At 50.3% G+C, this 19,912-nt stretch overlaps 3 protein-coding genes across 10 annotated transcripts in view; 2 read left to right on the top strand and 1 right to left on the bottom strand.

Moving 5' to 3' along the window:
• CLTB (clathrin light chain B) overlaps positions 1 to 4,833 on the top strand; it is a 25,932-nt gene extending 21,099 nt beyond the window's left edge. For 2 of the 4 annotated variants that reach the window (XM_025389219.1, XM_025389220.1), the window contains exon 5: positions 4,344 to 4,833. In XM_025389219.1, the coding sequence (XP_025245004.1) occupies positions 4,344 to 4,515 (172 nt within the window). In that variant the 3' untranslated portion in view covers positions 4,516 to 4,833. Of the gene's footprint in view, positions 1 to 930; positions 985 to 4,343 lie in introns of all 4 variants that reach the window. The other 2 variants (XR_003119968.1, XM_025389218.1) reach the window with 2 other exon arrangements.
• Positions 4,834 to 7,490: 2,657 nt separating this feature from the next.
• On the bottom strand, positions 7,491 to 8,713 carry HIGD2A (HIG1 hypoxia inducible domain family member 2A). Its single transcript, XM_025388113.1, has 2 exons — positions 8,271 to 8,713; positions 7,491 to 7,915 (listed from the first exon to the last, which is right to left on the bottom strand). The coding sequence occupies exons 1-2, from the start codon at positions 8,422 to 8,424 to the stop codon at positions 7,749 to 7,751; spliced, it is 321 nt and encodes a 106-aa protein (XP_025243898.1). The 5' UTR covers positions 8,425 to 8,713; the 3' UTR covers positions 7,491 to 7,748.
• Positions 8,598 to 13,302, top strand: NOP16 (NOP16 nucleolar protein). 5 transcript variants are annotated; one of them, XM_025388109.1, is made up of 5 exons: positions 8,598 to 8,806; positions 8,896 to 9,004; positions 10,297 to 10,366; positions 11,860 to 11,966; positions 12,832 to 13,121. In XM_025388109.1, exons 1-5 carry the CDS (start codon positions 8,700 to 8,702, stop codon positions 12,973 to 12,975), a joined length of 537 nt encoding a protein of 178 aa, XP_025243894.1. In that variant the 5' UTR covers positions 8,598 to 8,699; the 3' UTR covers positions 12,976 to 13,121. The 5 variants fall into 5 exon arrangements, with proteins under 5 accessions (XP_025243894.1, XP_025243892.1, XP_025243891.1 ...); XM_025388107.1 differs by having other exon boundaries at positions 8,637 to 8,806; positions 12,923 to 13,302; XM_025388106.1 differs by having other exon boundaries at positions 8,640 to 8,806; positions 12,920 to 13,302.
• Positions 13,303 to 19,912: the final 6,610 nt, after the last annotated feature.

Here is a 19,912-nt window from a genome sequence, read left to right as displayed (position 1 = left end):
GGGGGGGTGGGGGCACTGGGGGGGGCTGGGGGGACAGGGGGGGGCTGTGGGGACATGAGGGGGGCTATGGGGACATGAGGGGGCTGTGGGGACATGAGGGGGCTGTGGGGACATGAGAAGGGCTATGGAGACATGAGGGGGCTGTGGGGACATGAGGGGGCTGTGGGGACATGACTGAACATTGCCCAGTGCTTCCTGCCTTTGAGGCTGTGGCCTTCAAGGTACAAGGTCTTCCAGGAAGGGAAAGGCGTGTTGTGGGAAAAGCTGCCCTTCTGTCTGGGGAACTGCTGCGTGCCAGGCTCTGGGGTAGGCACTGAGGAGACGGAGATAAGGAGGACCCAGTCTTATGTCCTCAAAGGGCACAGAGGAGAAACACACACGTTTGACTGAGCTCGAATACACTAGGGCCCTCTGCACGAAGGCCATGGAAGCAAGGAAGCAGGTCAGGGAGGGACCTCTGTGTCTTGGGACTTGGGCTTTGGAAGATGACTAGGAGGTCATCAGGGAAAAAAGGGCAGGGGGTAGGGGCGCATTCTAGACCTGGGTACGAAAGAAAAAAATGTGATGTATTGGGCAACGGGGCCAGGGAGTGGTGGGAGAGAAGGCAGGAACCTGTGGGCTGACATTGTAAGGGCCTTGGCTGATGAGCTGGGCAGTGACATGGGTGGTGGGGAGCCACTGAAGGGGCCTGAACAGGAGTAACATGATCAGGGATGGATTTTAGAGAAGGCGCTGGGGCCAGGGTGAAGGTCCCCGTTCTCCTATTTGGGTCTGTGGATCGTTGCTGAGCCTTCCAGAACTAAGCTTCCTAACACTTCTCCCACAGGAGGTACTAATGCGCTCTCTCTCTCTGTCTAACCTTCTGCCTGCCTGTCTGTCTTGCCATCTGTCTTCCCCCTCCTAACCCCTTCCCTCAACCTTTCCCTCAAGGATCGCTGACAAAGCATTCTACCAGCAGCCAGATGCTGATATCATCGGCTACGTGTACGTGTTCCTTTTGCTTCTCTGTCGGGGGAGCTAGAGAGGGAATGGCCACCACAATTTCTTGAGTTTCCTGCTTGTGGGATATAAATGAGTGTGGCTGGGCTCGGAGCAATGGTCAGAGCAGGAGGCAAATGCCCTGGTGGGTGCAGGCACCAACCACCTCCTTCCCTCCAGCGAATTGGAGGCTGCTTGGCTAAATCAGAGCCCTGCAGGATAAAGGCAGAGAAAGGAATGTGCTTGGCACTCATTCCCATGTGGGAGGGGCAAATGGCAAGGCACCCAAACTCCCTCCCTCTGAGATACCTCTTGGTGAGTGTGTGGGGTGAAGGGTTTTTTTTTTTTGGGATGGAGTTTTGCTCTTGCCACCCAGGCTGGAGTGCAGTAGTGTAGTCTCTGCTCACTGCAACCTCCATCTCTTGGGTTCAAGCGATTTTCCTGCCTCAGCCTCCCGAGTAGGTCAGATTACAGGCACATGCCACCATGCCCGGCTAATTTTTGTATTTTTAATAGAGACAGGGTTTTGCCATGTTGGCCAGGCTGGTCTCGAACTCCTGACCTCAGGTGATCCACCCACCTTGGCCTCCCAGAGTGCTGGGATTACAGGTGTGAGTCACCATGCCCGATTGAAGGGGTCTTTTATTGAACAAACAGACACTGAGCATGGGATGCTGGAGGCACGTGAAGGACAAGAGCTGCTCCTCTGTGATATCCATCTCTTTCTCCTGCCCCAGTGCACTGACTTTGGTCATCAGCCCCTGCCCAGACCACCACAGGCCCGCTCACGTTTCAGGTTTGGGTCTACTTGGTGTGATGAGTAATCAAGACCAGGGTTGGCAAACAGGTTTTATCTCATGCCAACCTCTTGATTGGTAGAGGCATCCTGGAGGGTGGCGGTGGGGATTCTGGAGCTGAAGAGAAAGTACTTTCTGTTCTTCACTCTAGGTGTGCCCTCGCAGCCTGTTGTGTGTCGAGGCTAAGCCTCCTCTCACAGAGCACAGAGCACACCAGAGCCTTCGTCTGCTTCCTTCCACTCTCCCTCATTTAGTACTCATTGGCACTCGCCTTGTGCCAGATTGGGAAGACACCCACAGGCCGCCCCCCATGGTGCTCATGGTCTGGAGTGTGTTGTGATAAGGGCCTCGTGGAAGGACACAGTGAGCTCTGGAAGCCACTGTCTGCCTGGGGAGCCTGGGCAGGCTTCAGAGATGCAAGACCTTCAGCTGACCTTCAAGTGTGAGAAGGAGTTTGCTGGACAGGGAGGGTGGGAAGAGAAGGTGGGAGGAGCAGCTGGGGCCAAGGCATCCGGAGAGAAAAGGCCCAGCTGGCTGCAGTGGCTGAAGCTCTACAGGCCGGAATGGTGGGGATGGGTGGGAGCTGAGGCTGAGAGGTGGTTGGCCTGGGGCTGGTTGCAAAGCTCCTGTTGTGCCAAGGCTGAGCTCAGACTTGATCCAGAAGGCAGTGGGGAGCCACGGGAGGCTTCCAGCAAGGGATGGGGATGTCAGATGGGCATGGGTGCTGTGAAATACCACAGGGTGCTCAATGCTTCTGTTGAGCCTGAGCAAATGGCCCAGAGAGCACCCAGGAGAGCCCTGAAGAGAGAATGTAGACCAGGGCTTCTCAAACTTTTTTTTTTTGTAAGACGGAGTCTCGCTCTGTCACCCAGGCTGGAGTGCAGTGGTGCGATCTCAGCTCACTGCAAGCTCCGCCTCCTGGGTTCAAGCGATTCTCCTGCCTCAGCCTCCCGAGCAGCTGGGATTACAGGTGCCTGCCACCACACCCAGCTAATTTTTTGTATTTTTAGTGGCGATGGGGTTTCACCATGTTGGCCAGGCTGGTCTCGAATCCCCGACCTCAAGTGATCCACCTGCCTCTGCCTCCCAAAGTATAGGGATTACAGGCGTGAGCCACTGCACCCAGGCTCAAACTTTCACATGCCTGTGAATTACCAGGGGGTCTGGTGAAAACCCCGATTCTGATTCAGCAGGACTGTGGGGAGGCCCAAGGGTCAGCATTTCTGACAAACTGTGTCGTCATGCTGATGCCATTGGACCGTGGACACTTTGAGCTGCAAGGATGGAGGACAGCCTCTGGACCCTGAAGGGACAGCTCCTAGGATAGCTTCCCTCATCCCCACCTGCCACCCAGCTCCACGCGGCACTTCTCTTTTTCCCAGGCCCACTTGCTACCTCATTGAATTCTCAGGCCACTGAAATAGTTGATAGGGCAGAGCTGTGATCCTCATTTTACAGGCTATGAAATGAGCACACAACCAGCATTGCTCCAGAGGGGCCAGGTCACCTGATCCGGGGTCAGCTCCTCCGTGGAGAGCTCCTGCCATCAGTCGTGTCTGGCATCGGCAGAACTGGTCTTGCTTGAGATGGAGAGGGGGCCTCCAGGGACTTTTGAGGGACCCTCACTGGCCAAACAGAACATTGACCCAGCTCTCCTCACCTAAGCATCCCTTATTGTCTCTCTCTTAATGAGTCCCACGTTAGATTTTGTTCACTATACTGTATTTACTTGTTTCCCCACTGTCCCTTAGTCAGTGGCTTCTGTAACTGTCAACCAGAACTTCTGATGAAGGACCGCCAGTTTCCATCCCAACTTGATTCCAACCAAAAGCAGACTCCAGTGGAGCATTCATGCCCCAGGCTGTGGCTCCACAGAGACACCATAGAGACAATGGTGGTTCTGGGCTACAAGGGGCTCTGTAGTGAAATATGCTTGGGATGTGGTAGATTCCATCACATACCCACCTTGGAGGGTCATGATGCACACAGCATATTAAAGGCTTTGAAAGTCTTGCTGTAAAGATCCTCTTTAGCTGGGTTTTCCATAGGTATCTGACCACAGTCTTTCTGGAGAATCCTCCCCCAGAGCATTCGGGCCATGCTGAACTAGGTGCTTCTGTTAGGTGGTTCGTCAGTGTCCTACTTCTGCCAAGCTTTTGGAAATGGTGAAAATAGCTAAGGTCCTGCATTAGGTCCTCCAAGGGTCTTTAGGTGTCAGGAACCCCAGGTTGGGAACTCCTGATGGGGAGGTAATGAACAGAAGGTGCCTAGGCTAGGAAGACCTGTCTGAGCAGGTAAGGCCTGCACTGAGACCCGAATGGCAAGAAGCAGCAAGCCAGGAGCGAGTCTGGGGGAAGTGTGTTCCAGGAAGAGGTGACAGCAAGGTCCTGCTCAGGACCAAGCTAGGCTTCCTCTTGCGCCAAGGCTGCCCTCCTCTGAAGTCAGGGGGGCACAAGGCTGGGGAGGACAGAGTGCCCCAGAGTAGGCTGGGCAAAGCAGCCTTGCTCAAGGGAAGGGCTGGGGAAAGGCAGACTGCTATAAAACCCCCTGTCCTATCTCCACCTGCAGGGCATCCGAGGAGGCTTTCGTGAAGGAATCCAAGGAGGAGACCCCAGGCACAGAGTGGGAGAAGGTGGCCCAGCTGTGTGACTTCAACCCCAAGAGCAGCAAGCAGTGCAAAGATGTGTCCCGCCTGCGCTCGGTGCTCATGTCCCTGAAGCAGACGCCACTGTCCCGCTAGGTGCCTGCTAGGTGCATGGCCACAGAGCACGGGCCGGGCCTGGGCAGAGGAGGAGCAGCTGCTTTGGTCGGGGCGGAGACTTGCAGCAGCTGCTACCCACAGCCTATTCCACTCCTCCCCATCTCCAGGCGCTGGGAGGGGGACCCTCACCCCTCTCACCCCTCTCTCCCTCCTGGCCCTATGGTCTAGCCCCTCACACCTCCTCTCAGTCTACTCAATTGTGACTGTCCCTCCTGATGTATTTTTTTTTCTTGGCTTAAAGGGTGTGTTGTTAACTCTTTTTACACTTATTTATTATCATTCTCATTTCTCTGGAAGTCTCAACTGGTGTCAGGGCTCAGTTTGTGCTTAGAACTTTCCCAGCTTCGTGGCCTTGAGAGAACGTGAGAATGTTTCCCCATTTCCCAGCCAAGTGGGAGCCTCAAGTTGTCTATATCTGTTGCCTCCATCTCCAGGAGGAAAGACAGCCTCTCGCAGAATGCTTTTGTAACCTCGATCCTTTAGCAAGTCTGTGAGGTAAATTCTGTTATTCTCATATAGCCAAGGACACCAAGGTTCCCAGAGGGGAAGTGGTTTGTAGTGGGAGGGAAAAGCAAGACAGAGGTTCCTGGTGGTAGCTTCCTTCTAAGCCTGGGGAAGAGCCCTGAAGACCCATGAGACTCCCTTCCTCGGGGTTGGCTGGGACCCTCTGGATGTGGAGGGTCCACTGCCCTGTGTGTTTTGCTTCCTCCTTCGGCTGGGCCCGTCTGTGGATTCGGGATAAACAACCAGTGACCACCTTCTTCCCCTTCAGCAGAGTTTGCAAACAGGACGCTTATGACCTGCATGATGTTTAGAAAGATTTGAGTAATTGCCAGTAAATATTAGCTTCCTAGGGCTTCTATAAGAAGGTACATGAACTAGCTGGCTTAGAACAGAAGTTTATCGTCTCATAGTTCTTGAGGCCAGAAATCTGAAATCAAGCTGTGGCAGAGCCATGCTCCCTCTGAAGGAGCTGGGGAAGGGTCTGTTCCACCTGCTCTGGCTTCTGGTAGCCTCAGGCATCCCTTAGCTGGCAGATGCATCACTGCAATCCTGCCCCCATCAGATGGCTGTTTGCACATTGCCTTATAGGTATGTCTGTCTTTGCAGCCAAATTGTCCTTTTTTTTTTTTTTTCTTATCAAACAGGGTCTCGCTTTGTCACTGAGGCTGGAGTGCAGTGGCACAATCTTGGCTCACTGCAGCCTCAACTTCCTTGGGTCCGGTGATCCTTCCACCTCAGCCTCTCAGGTAGCTGGGACTACAGGCACGTGCCACCACATTCGGCTAATCTTTGCATTTTTAGTAGAGATGGGGCTTTGCCATGTCACCCAGGCTGGGCTCCAACTCCTGGGCTCATGCGATTTACCCACTTTGGTCTCCCAAAGTGCCGGGATTACAGGGATGAGCCACAGTACCCAGCTTAAGGTCACATTCTAACGAACTAAAAGGACTTCAACATTTTTAGAGGGGGACACCATGACACCAACACTTACAAACAGTGGTCATCCTCTTTAAAAGTGTCACAGTCCTCTCCACTCCATGTCCTTGTCTTGTATCTGGAGGCCAAGAGTCACCACAGTGCACTGCTCTACACCTATCATCTCTGGCTCAAAGCTGACAGGACATGGTGGAGGCGAGACACTTAGCTGGCCCTAGTACAGCCCTCCACGCTGAGATCTAGACTCTTGGGGGGTTCAGGAAGGGGCATGTCTTCACTCCTTTTCCTTCTGCCAGCTTGAAGCTGGTGTTGAAAACAGCAGAATCACACACAGCAAGAGTGTTTGAGGTGAGCTGACCACAGACCAGGAACGCCTGTTGGAGACTTTCCATGAAGGAGGAACTCACAGGCCACCTGTCCTCCAGAGTTTGCTCAGGTCCTCAGCCTCCTCTTCCAGAACCCTCGAACATTACGTACACAAATCGCTAGAGAGCTTTGGGACTGTGTTCTTCCCACTGTACCAGACTGCTTCTCAGCCTGTTTCCTCTTCTATACTGTGTCAAGAACCAGATGGTCTAGGCTGGGCATGGTGGCTCACGTCTGTAATCCCAGCAGTTTGGGAGGCCGAGGCAGGTGGATTACCTGAGGTCAGGAGTATTCTTCTAAAAATACAAAATACAAAAATTAGCCGGACATGGTGGCACACACCTGTAATACCAGCTACTTGGAAGGCTGAGGCAGGAGAATTGCTTGAGCCCGAAGGTTGCAGTGAGCAGAGATTGTGCCGCTGCACTCCAGCCTGGCCGACAGACTGAGACTCTGTCTCAAAAAAAAAAACAAAAACAAAAACAAAAGAAAACACAACCAGATGGTCTAGATCAGTGGAGCCCCGTAGACTCTCAGGAGGTGGGAGCAGGATGAGGAGCTGATGGTGGAGTGGAGGGCAGAACCCTCTGTCCCTGACCTCACTATGGGAGGCGTCATCTGAAGGAAGGTGGTCCTACTGAAAGTTTGAAAACCTGCTGGGTAGATCAGCATTTTTCAAATGGCATTACTCTAGGCCCACTTTTTTTTTTTTTTGAGATGGTTTTGCTCTTGTTGTCCAGGCTGGAGTGCAATGGCGGGATCTCAGCTCACCGCAACCTCCGCCTCCTGCGTTCAAGTGATTCTCCTGCCTCAGCCTCGCGAGTAGCTGGGATTACAGGCGCCTGCCACCACGCCCAGCTAATTTTGTATTTTTAGTAGAGATAGGGTTTCTCCATGTTGGTCAGGCTGGTCTTGAACTCTTGACTTCAGGTTATCCGCCCGCTTCAGCCTCCCAAAGTGCTGGGATTACAGGCGTGAGCCACCGCGTCGGGCCAAATCTCTGCTTTCAAAGTGCCCTGGGTGGCTGTTACTAGGAAAGTTCGGGAATAACTAGACTACACGATTTCTAAGCGCCACACCAGTCTAAAGTCTGTTTCCTCCAAAATCAAAGACCAAAAACCATGGGGATGATACTGAATTCACCATACTACAAGTGGATTTTTAGGGTTTATTAAGCAGGGGAGTGGAGGGGAGATGTGGCACAAATAGAAGTATGTAACATTCAAACAACAGAATCTAGGATTTCTGAAAAACTTTCAGTTACGGTTACACAAAGGGTCACTTCCTCCCCCAACGACACATGGGCCTCTCAGAGGAGAGGAGGGAGTAAGTCCCATGGTAGGACCAGTGGTTGCTCCTGGGTTTTGGAATCATTTCTGCGGAGCTTTCAAGGCCAGACCTTGGGCTCAGGGTCGAGATTTCATAGCGGTGATAGCTAGACCCAGCAAGAGGGCTGTGACCGTGAAACCCTGGGCGGCGATCCGGGTGCGCATCATGAGCTGAGAGCGCCGGCTGTCGCCCCGGTAGAAGGAGTAGAGGCCGTAGGTGAGGGCGGCCGCTGTGGCCAGGCAACCTGAGGAGGGGACAAAGCAACTGGGAAACAGCAGGTCGGGCCCCGCAGGTCATTCTCCGCTTTAGGTCTAGCTTCCCCAAAGCCAAGATTTCTGGATCACAGCGGAGGTAGGGCGGAGAGGGTAGGTCGAGGTGAGGTCCTCCTAGTCACAGAGTCCTCCCAATCCTAGGCCCCAAATCCCGCCCCCAAACCCGCTGCTCCCGCTCCAATCAGTTTCGCCCCTCACCGCCCCGCCCCCTCGTTACTTCTATGGTTCGCTCTCATTCCGCTCCCCGCTAGCGCTGTGTCCTCCTCTACTTCCTTCCCTCCGACATCACTCTCCTCTCCTTGCGCAGTTCCTACAGCACCCACTTACCTATGGGTACCACCGGGTTCTCGCGGGTCTTACGAAGGAACTTTTCCTTGAAAGTCTCTGGATGCCTGTGAACAGTGGGGCTAAGCCCCTCAATGACTGGAGGCTTCGATGGTTCAAAGGGAACCTCCGGAATCACAGGGCCGGGAGTCGCCATGTCCGGGCCACAGCAGCACGAGAAATTAGGGACTCCGAGCTCTGCCTCCCGGTAAAGGTCACGAAAGGGGCGGGGAAACGAATAGATTGAGCGTTGTACGCAGGCGCAGGTGCTCGTTGCATCCTGGGAGTCGTATGCTCAGAACGGTAGCGCTGCGAAAGGACTACATTTCCCCAAATGCCCGCAAAGCCTTGTGCACGCCTTCCGGAAGGAGTTTGTTACACGAGGTCTGAGAGTGAGAGGCACTTTGAGCTGCTGGTGCCTTGGTCAGCGCGATGCCCAAGGCCAAGGGCAAAACCCGGAGGCAGAAGTTTGGTTACAATGTCAACCGAAAGCGTCTGAACCGGAATGCTCGACGGAAGGCAGCGCCGCGGATCGAATGGTGAGGGGGCTGGGGTTCTGGGTGGCGGTGGGCCTCGGCCGGGAGGGTCCGCGAGATGACGGATCCGCGATGTCTCTCTTTGCCCGTAGCTCCCACATCCGACATGCCTGGGACCACGCTAAATCGGTGCGGCAGAACCTGGCCGAGATGGGGTTGGCTGTGGACCCCAACAGGGCGGTGCCCCTCCGTAAGAGAAAGGTACTGACATGGCAGGGTCTCGGTCCTTGTCTTCTTTACTCTTCCCCTGCCATACTGACCTAGGTTTCAGAACTTGGTACTGCCCATACCTTCCCTCAGGCCCTTCCCGAGTTTTCGACCTCCCCACAGTTGGAACGCTCAACTGACGGTGATCACGGGTCTCTTTACTACCTTCATCACACTCCCTCCCCTGCACACATTCCCCACACCCTCTCTACTCGGTCTTTTTTCTCTGAAATTAACCCATTGGCATCTCAACGGTATTTTCCTTAATGTATCTTTTTCTACCCTTAACTTTCCTAATTAGTACCGCGTAAGAGTTGGAGATCTTTACACCTTTTCTTTGTTGCTCTATCATCCTTGGTCTGAGGCTTCCCTAGGCTTCCTTGACGGCAGTCTGCTCCCCGGATTCAAGCGATGTCCCACCTCAGCGTCCCAAGTAGCTGGGGTTACAAGCGTGTGCCACCACACCTGGCTAATTTTTGTCTTTTTAGTAGAGACAGGGTTTCGCCATGTTGGCCAGGCTAGGCCTCGAGTGATCCACCTGGCCCCCTGGAGGCTTCAACTATTAAAAGAATCTAGATTCCCAAAAGAAAAGCAAGCAATTCATCTTTCTCTGCCTATCTATAAAATGGGTATAACACTCCTTGCCTTAGGGATTATCTAACCCGTGTGGCTGTAGCCTCACATTTATTCAAGAAATGGCAGTGCCATTTTTCCTCTGGCATGAAAGAATAAAAAGAAACTTGCCTAAGGCAATGGGACAAATGCATTCAGCAAGCCCATTCATTAGGTTAACTACTTATTGAGAACATGTCACATCCTAAGCACCCTGGGGATTTAGTAGAGAACAAAACACAAAGTTCTTGTCACCAAGGTTATGTTGGGGGTAAAAGGCACAGACGGATTACTTGAGGCCAGGAGTTTGAGACTGGCCTGGCCAACATGGCAAAAACCCATCTGTACTAAAAACACGAAATTTAGTTGGGCATGGTGCACAATTGTAATCCCAGCTACTTGGGAGACTGAGGCAGGAGATCACTTGAAACCCGGGGGAGGTTGCAGTCAACCAAGATCGCAACACTGCATTGGAACCTGGGCAACAGAATGAGACGCTGTCTCAAAAAGAGACAGAAAAAAAGCCTCCAGGGCATTAGTTCTCATTGTTACCTACTTCCGCCTAGCCTTTGGCAGGGATTCTTATGGGTTGGTAGTTGTGTTGGGAAAAGCAGGAGTCTATAACTTTCCCTCATCAAAGATCCTTCTGGTCTCAAGGACTCTGTTCTCTGCAGGTGAAGGCCATGGAGGTGGACATAGAGGAGAAGCCTAAGGAGCTTGTGCGGAAGCCCTATGTGCTGAATGGTGGGTTTGGTCCATATATTCCTTTAGGTCACTGTCCTGCACTGTGGGAAACTGGGAAGGGCCCTAAGATGTTCTCGTTTTGCAGATGGAGAAACCAAGTTTCAGAGGGAAGAAATGAGCTGGTTCAAAGTTCACAGAGTTAGGACTGTGTCCTGGCTGCGTCATTTTTCATTGTACTGACTAAACCCTGACCTTACTGTGTGAACTAAGGTCAGAGATGTTCAGGGAGGATGTAGCTAGGTGCCTGGGAGAATAGAAGAGAAACTAGTAAATCTCAGGCATGTGTGTGGCTTATCATGAATTTAAGGATGAACTGATTTTTAGGGATTCCACCATCTCAATCAATGTTTCCAATGACAAAATCGATTTGACATATATTAAGGCTATAGAGAGTGAATGCTAAAACGAGAAGAGTAAACCCTACAGGAAAGTGGGAATGCTCTAGAATTCTTCATTCATCCTTCCCCTTACCTGTCAGGGAGTTTAAGCAGCTCCCCTAAAGATAAAGGATTTGAATGGCCAGACATTTGATACAGAATTCCTTGAGTTCCTGTCTTTATCTCAGTGGTTCTCATGAGAATTACTGCACAGGATTGTATAAACAAAGCCATGTGCACTTACTGTAGTCAAAGAGAAATATTTTTAAAAATTTTAAATTGTGGTTAAAAAGTACATAAAAGTCACGATCCTAACCATTTTTGTGTGTACTGTTCAGTCAAATATACTCACTTTGTTGTGCAACAGGTCCCTATAACCTTTCATTTTGCAAAACTCAAACTATACCCATTAAACAACTCCCTGTCTTCCCCTACCTCCGACCCCTGGCAACCATGTCAAAGATAATTTTATATACAATAGGACCTAACCCCTGGATATTATTTGCCTACTTCCTTTCTCTGAGGTAGCTCTTTCTCTCAGATGAGAAATGGAGTAGGATTTGCCTGCCTATTTTAAAAATAAAGCCATTAGTTGGCTCCACATCCTGGCTTTTTCTCTCCCATGGAGCACTAGTAAGGTGCCAGGGCCCAGCTTCAGGCCCCAGACCCGGAAGCTCTAGATCGCACGTATTTAGACCGTCTGATTTCATGTGTTGAAATAATACATCAAGAGCTTCTTTGAGAGGCTTATAGCTGGAAGGGAGCCCTGTCCTGTGGCAGGTATGTGCCTTCATCTCTGTCCTGAGACCTGCCACTAAGTAGAGGTTATTAGTTTGTTACCTTCCTTGTAAATCCACCTGAGGCCCGGAGAGAAGTGACTTCCCTTTCCAAAAGTTGCCATACTGGTAGATGATTGGGTCATAGGAGACAGAGTCTGGGATCTAAGAGGCTGAAGAAGGTTCCAGAAGTGAATTGGGGAATGGGGAGGCAAAGACCCCCAGGTGGTTGGTGTGGTGGGTCTTGTGGCTTGGGAGTGGGTGAAGGGGTGACTGGACAGCTCAAAGAGCACAGAAAGCAAAGCCTCATTCCCTGTTTCCCCACTTCTCATCATTCCAGACCTGGAGGCAGAAGCCAGCCTTCCAGAAAAGAAAGGAAATACTCTGTCTCGGGACCTCATTGACTACGTACGCCACATGGTGGAGAACCACGGGGAAGACTACAAGGTGAGCCGGCTGAGGCCACGTGGGCTGGCTGGGAAGGTGCCCTGGACCATTCGCGGCTTGATCTGCTTGCGCAGCACCTGTTTTCTGAAACTGAGTGCAAAGAAAGGGAGGAAAAAGAGACTCTAGGAAATGGATCCTACTGACAGGGATCTAACTCGAACGAATGCTTAAGGCAAGGATAGACTGAGTGGCCTTGGTTCCTGTCTCACTCACAGATAAATGTTTTGCTTGCATATGGTGTTTTTTGGTGTGTTTTTGTTTTTGAGACAGAATCTCACTCTCACCCAGGCTGGAAGTCTATTTTTGGCTTCCTTAACAGTGGAAAGATCCGGCTACAAACAATGGACCCTTGGGCCCAGGTGGGATTAGTTGGCTATGATGCGTCATGAGCTCCTCAGCTGGCCCCAGCTCCTCCCTGGCCCACTGGACTCTCAGGCCTTCCTGAGAAGGCCTGAGACAGTCTTTTTTTGAGACAGAGTCTCACTCTGTCACCCAGGGTGGAGTGCAGTGGTGTGATCATGGCTCACCACAGCCTCAACCTCCCAGGCTGAAACAGTCCTCCTGCCTCAGCCTCCCAAGTAGCTGGGCCCACAGGATGGTTAATTTATTGTTTTTGGAGAGACAGGGTCTCACTATGTTGCCCAGGGTGGCCTGGAACTCCTGGGCTCAAGAGATCCTCCCACCTCGGTCACCCAGTGTTGGGAGTACAGGCGTGAGCCACTGTGCCTGGTGCACCACAGCCTTTGAGGTTAGGATTCTGGACCTCAGGGGTAGATAGCAAGTGGCTTGCTTAATTCAGGATGAGCTAAAATTTCAGCCTTTGCCTGTCTAGCCCTCTCTTAAAGTAGCCCTTCTCCTTTCTTAGGCCATGGCCCGTGATGAGAAGAATTACTATCAAGATACTCCAAAACAGATTCGGAATAAGATCAATGTCTATAAACGCTTTTACCCAGCAGAGTGGCAAGACTTCCTTGATTCTCTGCAGAAGAGTAAGATGGAGGTTGAGTGACTGCTTTACATCACAGCCGCCCCAGGCGGAGGCCTGCCCCAGACCAGTGAAGCTCGAGTCAGGGTGTAAGGCAAGGAGGGCTGTGTGGCTCCAGAGGCGCTGGCCAGGTCCCATGGAATCAGAAGGTTACACACGCACACAAACACACACACACACACACATACACATACACACACACACACACTCTCCCTGCTCTGGGGAAGGAACTGTTCTCAGAGGCTCCAATTTATATTCGTCTGGGGGTTCATGGAAAAGCCAGAACCTGCTGTTTTCAGGGTAGGTGGTTTTTATATATAGTGTGTACATAATAAAACAAAGGTATTTTAATTCTCTGATGATTTTGTATTTTCTGCTGTCAGCCAAACCCTGGGGCTGCCCCAGCGAAAAGCACCTCTACCGGGGCTGAGAGGCCATCCCGCCTTCAGCAAGTGCTACATTCACATGCTCTTCTAGGCACGGCCCCGGCCTCCTCCTGACTGCTGTCTGCCCGTTTCCCACACGGCAGTTCCTCTCACCTCTACAGAAGCTCGCCAGGAACCCTGGGCTGCTTGGAAGGGGCCTGCCTTGCCCACGCTAGTCCCACCCCTAGGCTGGGGGCTGGTGGGGCCTAGCCTGAGGCCAGCTGTGGCTTTACTGGTGGAGGGTAAGGAGCTCGGGGGGTAAGGAGCTCCGCCGGACTCTGAGTGACCTGCCTTCTGAGTGACCTGCCTCTGCTTTTCTTTGCATTGCTTATGTTGGCCTTGGTCTGAAGTGAATCCGAGGCCCCCAGCCTGGCTTCTGGGACTGGTGGACTGCTGAATCCTACTCTGTTGTATGCCAAGCACTGGGCTACACATGGCATGGCCATCCTTTGGGGCCAGGCTTGCCTGATTCGGTGGCATGAGGTGATGTCCACAATGTAGCAGGATCGCAAGCAGGGTATGGAGTGGGCACTGGGCATTTTCTTAAGTCCTGCTACTTGATCCCCAACTATTAGTCATACAAAAACCTCATTCCCAGGGTTTCTCAGAGTCACCTATCAGCTGTCATTGTTCTCAAAAAGGAGGGCCTGCTTTTTTTCCATGGATCATTTCATGTGAAATCTTGTATGATGCATGGTTTTATCCTCATCTTACAGGTAAGGAAACAGGCTACAAGATGTCAAGGTGGGGTTTGAAGTCTGTCCAACAACTAAGCCTAGGCTTTCTGCTTGCTCTCTTCCCCTTTAAGGACCCCGAAGGCTGCCCATCAGTCCCACACCATCAAGTCAGGCTGGGACAGCCCCAGAAGCCCCCTTACTGGAGCCAGCCGTAGCCTCCAGCAATGACTGGCCCTTGGAAGCACGCAGCGGTGTTTAGTCTGCAGCGGAGCTCCTGAGGGCCTATTTGGCCCCACCTCATGTCCTCCATAGGATTCCAAATTCAGGCCTTTGGCTGGGGTGGCCCCTTAATGTGTATCTTTATGCAGTTGAGGAAAGAACTTTAAGAAGCCTTCCCTACCACTATCCCCACCCCCAGGCCATGTGAGTGTCTTGTAGGTTTTCTGAGACAAGATCTTGATCTTGTATCCCAGGCCAGAGTACAATGACATGATCATGGCCCACTGCAGAAGCAGCCTCAACCTCCCAGGCCCAAGTGGTCCTCCCTCCTCAGCCCATCCCAGGAAGCCATCTCTGGTGGCCTGTCTTCAGAGGGATGGTAATAGGTCAGAGAATGGAAAATCAGAAGCCACCGCTTCATCTGAGTTACTGAGGAACAAAAGCCCCCAGTGCCAGGTGAGTGACCAGACACAGGTTCAACAGGTAAGGGTCGTGAAGACTTCCCTTCTATGTGAGGAGTGGACGCTCTGCATGGTCGGCACCACCTACTCCCTCAGGTCCACAGCCTTCCCTCCAGCCATCTCTGTTGGAACATGAGAGCTGCCCAAACATTTAACTCTGTTCCCAAGCTCAGCTAGGTTGACAGCTGTTGGGTTTAGGCACTGGGGGGAACACAGTATCACCCAGGCTAGATCATGAGCAGCTCAGGGTAACTGGACTGGTTCCCAAGAGCAGGTGATCGTGGCTCCTGAATCACAAAGTCATATTCAGGAGCAGCTGGGTAAGGGCACCACAGAGCCAGTTAGGTGAGGTTCTTAAGGCCTGTTCACCCACTTTGCCCAGTCTATGTGTAGTGGAAACCAAAGCAGGTGAGGACTGTGCCTGGGGAACAGGCCAGCAGCCCCACCAGAGGAGCGCAGCTGCTGACCACCAAGCCACAGGCTCTAGGACACTTACGTTCTGTACCAGTATCACAGAGCGGTGACACTCTGGACCTTCAGTGCCCTCAGTGTGCTGCTGGGAGTGGTCTTGATAAAAGCAGCTCAAGTAGACATAAAGAAACTTTATTCTTCAAGGTCACCTCCCACAACTGGGGACTTTAAAAATTGTACTATATAAAGATATTCATTAGACATATACAGATCTTAATTAGGTAAAATGGGACCCCCTCAACAATTAAACTGGTTCCAAAGGTGACCTCTGTTAAACTGCATTAAGTCTGGCCTAAAGCTGTCTCTGTACATAGTGAATTATAACCTAACTTAATGTGTAAACACCCTGCAACCTAATCTAAGAGTCTACTCTTGTAACAAGTAGCCAAATCTCAGCCAACCATAGGCTGAAGGCTGCCAAAACATGTCCAAAGAAGGGAAACGCCAGACTGCAGCCAATCAGGCTATCTCTGTATGTCATTTCCATTCCTTTGCCTATAACCATCGCTTTTGGTCCTGAGTGCTACCCGGTTCATGAACCCTCTTCTGCTCAATTAAGCTGTTAAAGTTAACTTGTCTATAAAATTTTTCTTTTAACAAATTGGTGTCAGAAGTAGGATCCGAAGTAGAATTTCAGTGACCTCCAGGAGCACTGAGTGACCACACAAAAAGGTATCTGCCAGGGCCCATCGTGCCCACTGATCTCTCACAGCAACTAGAGGCCATAGTGAGTTATGGGATTCTGAGCTCCACAAATTTGTGTTTTGAGCTCTCCAAGTTTATCTGAGCAATTTTTACGGGACTGGGTCCTGGATTAGACTCAATCCCATAATAAACTGGATGGATCCAGTTACAGGCATTGGGTAGGTTATCCTTTTGATAATGGTCTTGTTTCAATCCAAGGAGTCTGGACTCCACCTTCTGGAACTCCATCTAATTTTATATATAAGAATTATGAGGCTGGGTGTGGTGGCTGATGCCTGGAATCCCAGCACTTTGGGAGGTCAAGGCAGGAAGATCTCTTGAGCTCACAAGTTTGAGACCAGCCCGGGCAACATGGCAAAACCCCATCTCTACAAAAAATACAGAAGTTAGTTGGGCGTGGTGGTGTATGCCTGTAGTCCCAGCTACTCGGGAGGCTGAGGTGGCAAGATCTCTTGTGCCTGGGAGGCAGAGGTTGCAGTAAGCCAAGATCACGCAACTGCATTCCAGCCTGGGTGACAAAAGCAACACTCTATCTCAAAAAACAAAACAAGTCCGGGCGTGGTGGCTCACACTTGTAATCCCAACACTTTGGGAGGCCGAGGTGGGAGATCACCTCACCTGCCTGGCCAATGTGGCCAAACCCCTCCCTACTAAAAATACAAAAATTAGCTGGGCGTGGTAGTGCACACCTGTGAGCGCAGCTACTCAGGAGGCTGAGGCAGGAGAATTGCTTGAACCTGGGAGGCGGAGGGTGCAGTAAGCTGAGATTGCACCACAGCACTCCAGCCTGGGTGGTGACAGAGTAGGCCCTTTCCCCAAAAAAAAAAAAAAAAAAATCCCAAGATTATGGACCCAGACCTTGTTTTTAGAAAACCAGGCTAACCTTACTAGAAACAACTTAGAATTAAAATGGCCACAATGAGGAAACTTTAAATAAAACTGTTTATTTGTGGGACACATTAGAAAAGAAAGGATCAAAAACTCCACAAAAACAATGGGATGCATTTTAAATTGGTCTCTGCAGAGGCACCCAAAAGACTATACAAATCTAAAATTGCCTAAAAGATTCTTTACAAAACGCAAATGAAAGTCTCATGCAGCACACTAACCCCGACTGCTCCTTCTCTTTCTCTTCTTTACCTTGATGCTCTGAGTATAGTAACCCTTTTGCGAAGTCACCTTTTCTCCTTGAGGCTAATGAAAGAGGGGAAGTTGGATAAATGCCTTGCAAAGTGAGACTCTCTAGTCAACCGGCCCTGCCTGCTGTAACCACTTTTACTCCATTGTCTAAAGCTGAGCTTAGAGCCATCATAAAGACTTAACTAATCCAAGAGAAAATACTCAAAAATGTACTGGGAAACTGAGAATCCTCATGGGAGCTTATGATCCAGGCCTCTAATCTTTACCAGTTTATTCACATAATACTGGGACCTGGTGAAGCTCGAAGATTGACATTGACGGCAGGAGTAGAATGGAAACAGCCTGAGGATATTAAAGACCACTCCAAAACCCCAAGAGGAGGGCCAAAAGGAACTAGAAGAATTGCCAAAAATCTTTTAAATTCAATCCCTAAGACTTTTCCACAAAAAAATTGATTGGTCAATCACATAATCTTGTGGGCAAAAGATGAACCAGTTTCAGATTATAGAGCTCATTTAGAAACACTATTTGTGAAACCTGCAGAGACAGAAATGACATTAACTGCTCTATTTAAAAAGGACGTCATTCAGAACTTCGCAGTCTAATTAAGAAATATAAACCAGGATGGAAAGGAACAGATATGGTTGCTCTAGGATTTCCAAATTACACTGAACCCTTCACCTTGTTTGTTCATAAACACAACAATCAGGCATTAGGAGTTCTTACTCAAGAACATAGTTGGCCCAGCACTTTGGGAGGCCGAGGCGGGTGATCACCTGAGGTCAGGAGTTTGAGACCAGCCTAACCAACATGGTGAAACCCCGTCGCTAGTAAATACAAAAAATTAGCCAGGTGTGGTGGCACACGCCTGTAATCCCAGCTACTTGGGAGGCTTATGCAGGAGAATCGCTTGAACCTGGGAGGCGGAGATTGCAGCTAGCCGAGATTGCACCGTTGCACTCCAGCCTGGGCAAGAAGAGCAAAACTCCATCTCAAAAAATAAATACATGAAAAAGAACATAGTTGGGAAAGCACAGGCCCATCACGTATTATGGCCTGCAATCAGACCCCATAGCTAAGGCATGTCCTAATTGCTTAAAGGCAGTGGCAGCAACACCAGATTGGTAAAGGGTTCATCTGACCTGGTTTTAGGGAATGAACTTTTTTTTGCAAGTTCCACGTGCTGTGGAAAGTCTATTAAATTCCAGTCAAACCCAGCATTTTTCAGCAAGTAGACTAACATCATTTGAAATTACTCTTTGGCAAGATATGTCATTACAACCCAAAATGAGTTAATAAAAAGCAGACTCTTCCCAGTTTTTCTCTGACTTGAGCTTGTCATATAGCTCAAGGGAAATCCGTAAATGCTTATATACAGAGCAGATATGCCTTTGGAGTAGTCCACAATTTTGGCATGTTATGGCAACAAAGAGGGGTTCTCACTTCTAGTGGATCCCCCATTAAAAACAGACTCAAGTGGATGAACTTGCTACTATCCTGTTGCCATCACAAATTGCTCTAAGTTCCAAGCTATCTTGAGTAAAGGAGAAAAATAAATAACAAATTCTTGCAAGATTGAAGCCCATACATGGAAAGCTGAACCTGAATATCAAGGGACTGCCTTGGCAGATTTTCATGCTAAATCAGATAGTGCTGAAACAGTTAGGATGTGCAATTGGAATGAACGCCACTAGATTGATGACCTTTTTGACGACCCATCTAACAGCGCCATGCACCTGATCTGGAAAGCCAAAATTGTTGTCTGACAGACATAAACATAATGTTACGTGTGAACTCACGGAGAGCCTAGATGGCCCCCTGGTCCTTCCTGAGCCCTTGAAACTTCCATTGTTAAAAGCTTTGCACTCGGCCAGGCATGGTGGCTCATCCCTATAATCCCAGCACTTTGGGAAGCTGAGCTGGGCAGACGGCTTGAGCCCAGGAGTTCAAGACCAGCCTGGGCAAGAGGGTAAAACCCTCTCTACAAAAATTACAAAATTTAGCTGGGGATGGTGGCGCACACCGGTAGTCGCAGCTACTCAGGAGACTGAGGTGGGAGGACTGTTAATCCCTGGAGGTGGAGGTTGTAGTGAACCACGATTGCACCACTGCATTCCAGCCTAGGTGACAGAGTGAGATCCTGTCTCAAAGCGAAAAAACCCTCTGCACCTCACAATTCCTCATGAAATGAGCAAAATGATCCAAATTATAAAAAATATTGATAGTGTGACTCCTCTAAAATGCTAAAATGGGTTATAACCAATATTTGGTTGGTCAAACCCATAATCCTGGGAAGATAATAAAAACTCCAAGCGGTGTATTTCCACCGCCACCTGATGGACCACTGGAACGTTTACAGACGGCCCTCATTCAACTGGCGCCCTCGATTAAGTGTCAGTATGTTCTCGTAAGAGCTGGCGTGTGTTCTGGTTGGACAGAAGCCCTCCCGTGTAGGAGAGCTGGTGCTGTGACATGACAGCAGCTAAGGAGTTATAAGAAAATGTGTTTCCTTTATGGGGCATCTCTGGAAAAATCTCCAGTGACAGAGGAACTTATTTTATTGGACAAACTATGAAGCAGCTAAATAAAGTGTTAGAAACACAGTGGCACTACCATCATCCCTTTTACCCTCAGTCTTCTGGAAAGGCCAAAAGGACACACAATATTTTAAAACTAAAACTGGCAAAATTAACTGAATTGATTGGATTATCTTGGCCAAAGGTACTACCATTGGCTTTGAATTTCTTTTTTTTTTTTTTTTTTTTGGGCGGCGTTTTCCTTTTGCCCCCAGGGTGGGGGGGTGGGGCCGGTTCTAGCCCCCCCCAAACCCCCCCCCCCGGGGTTACCCCATTCTCCCCCCTCC

The sequence above is a fragment of the Theropithecus gelada genome, chromosome 6 (genome assembly GCF_003255815.1).
Source record: "Theropithecus gelada isolate Dixy chromosome 6, Tgel_1.0, whole genome shotgun sequence".
In the NCBI taxonomy this organism is placed as follows: Eukaryota; Metazoa; Chordata; class Mammalia; order Primates; family Cercopithecidae; genus Theropithecus; species Theropithecus gelada.
Note: the sequence above shows the minus strand (reverse complement) of the source record. Positions and strands in the feature narration are given on the sequence as shown.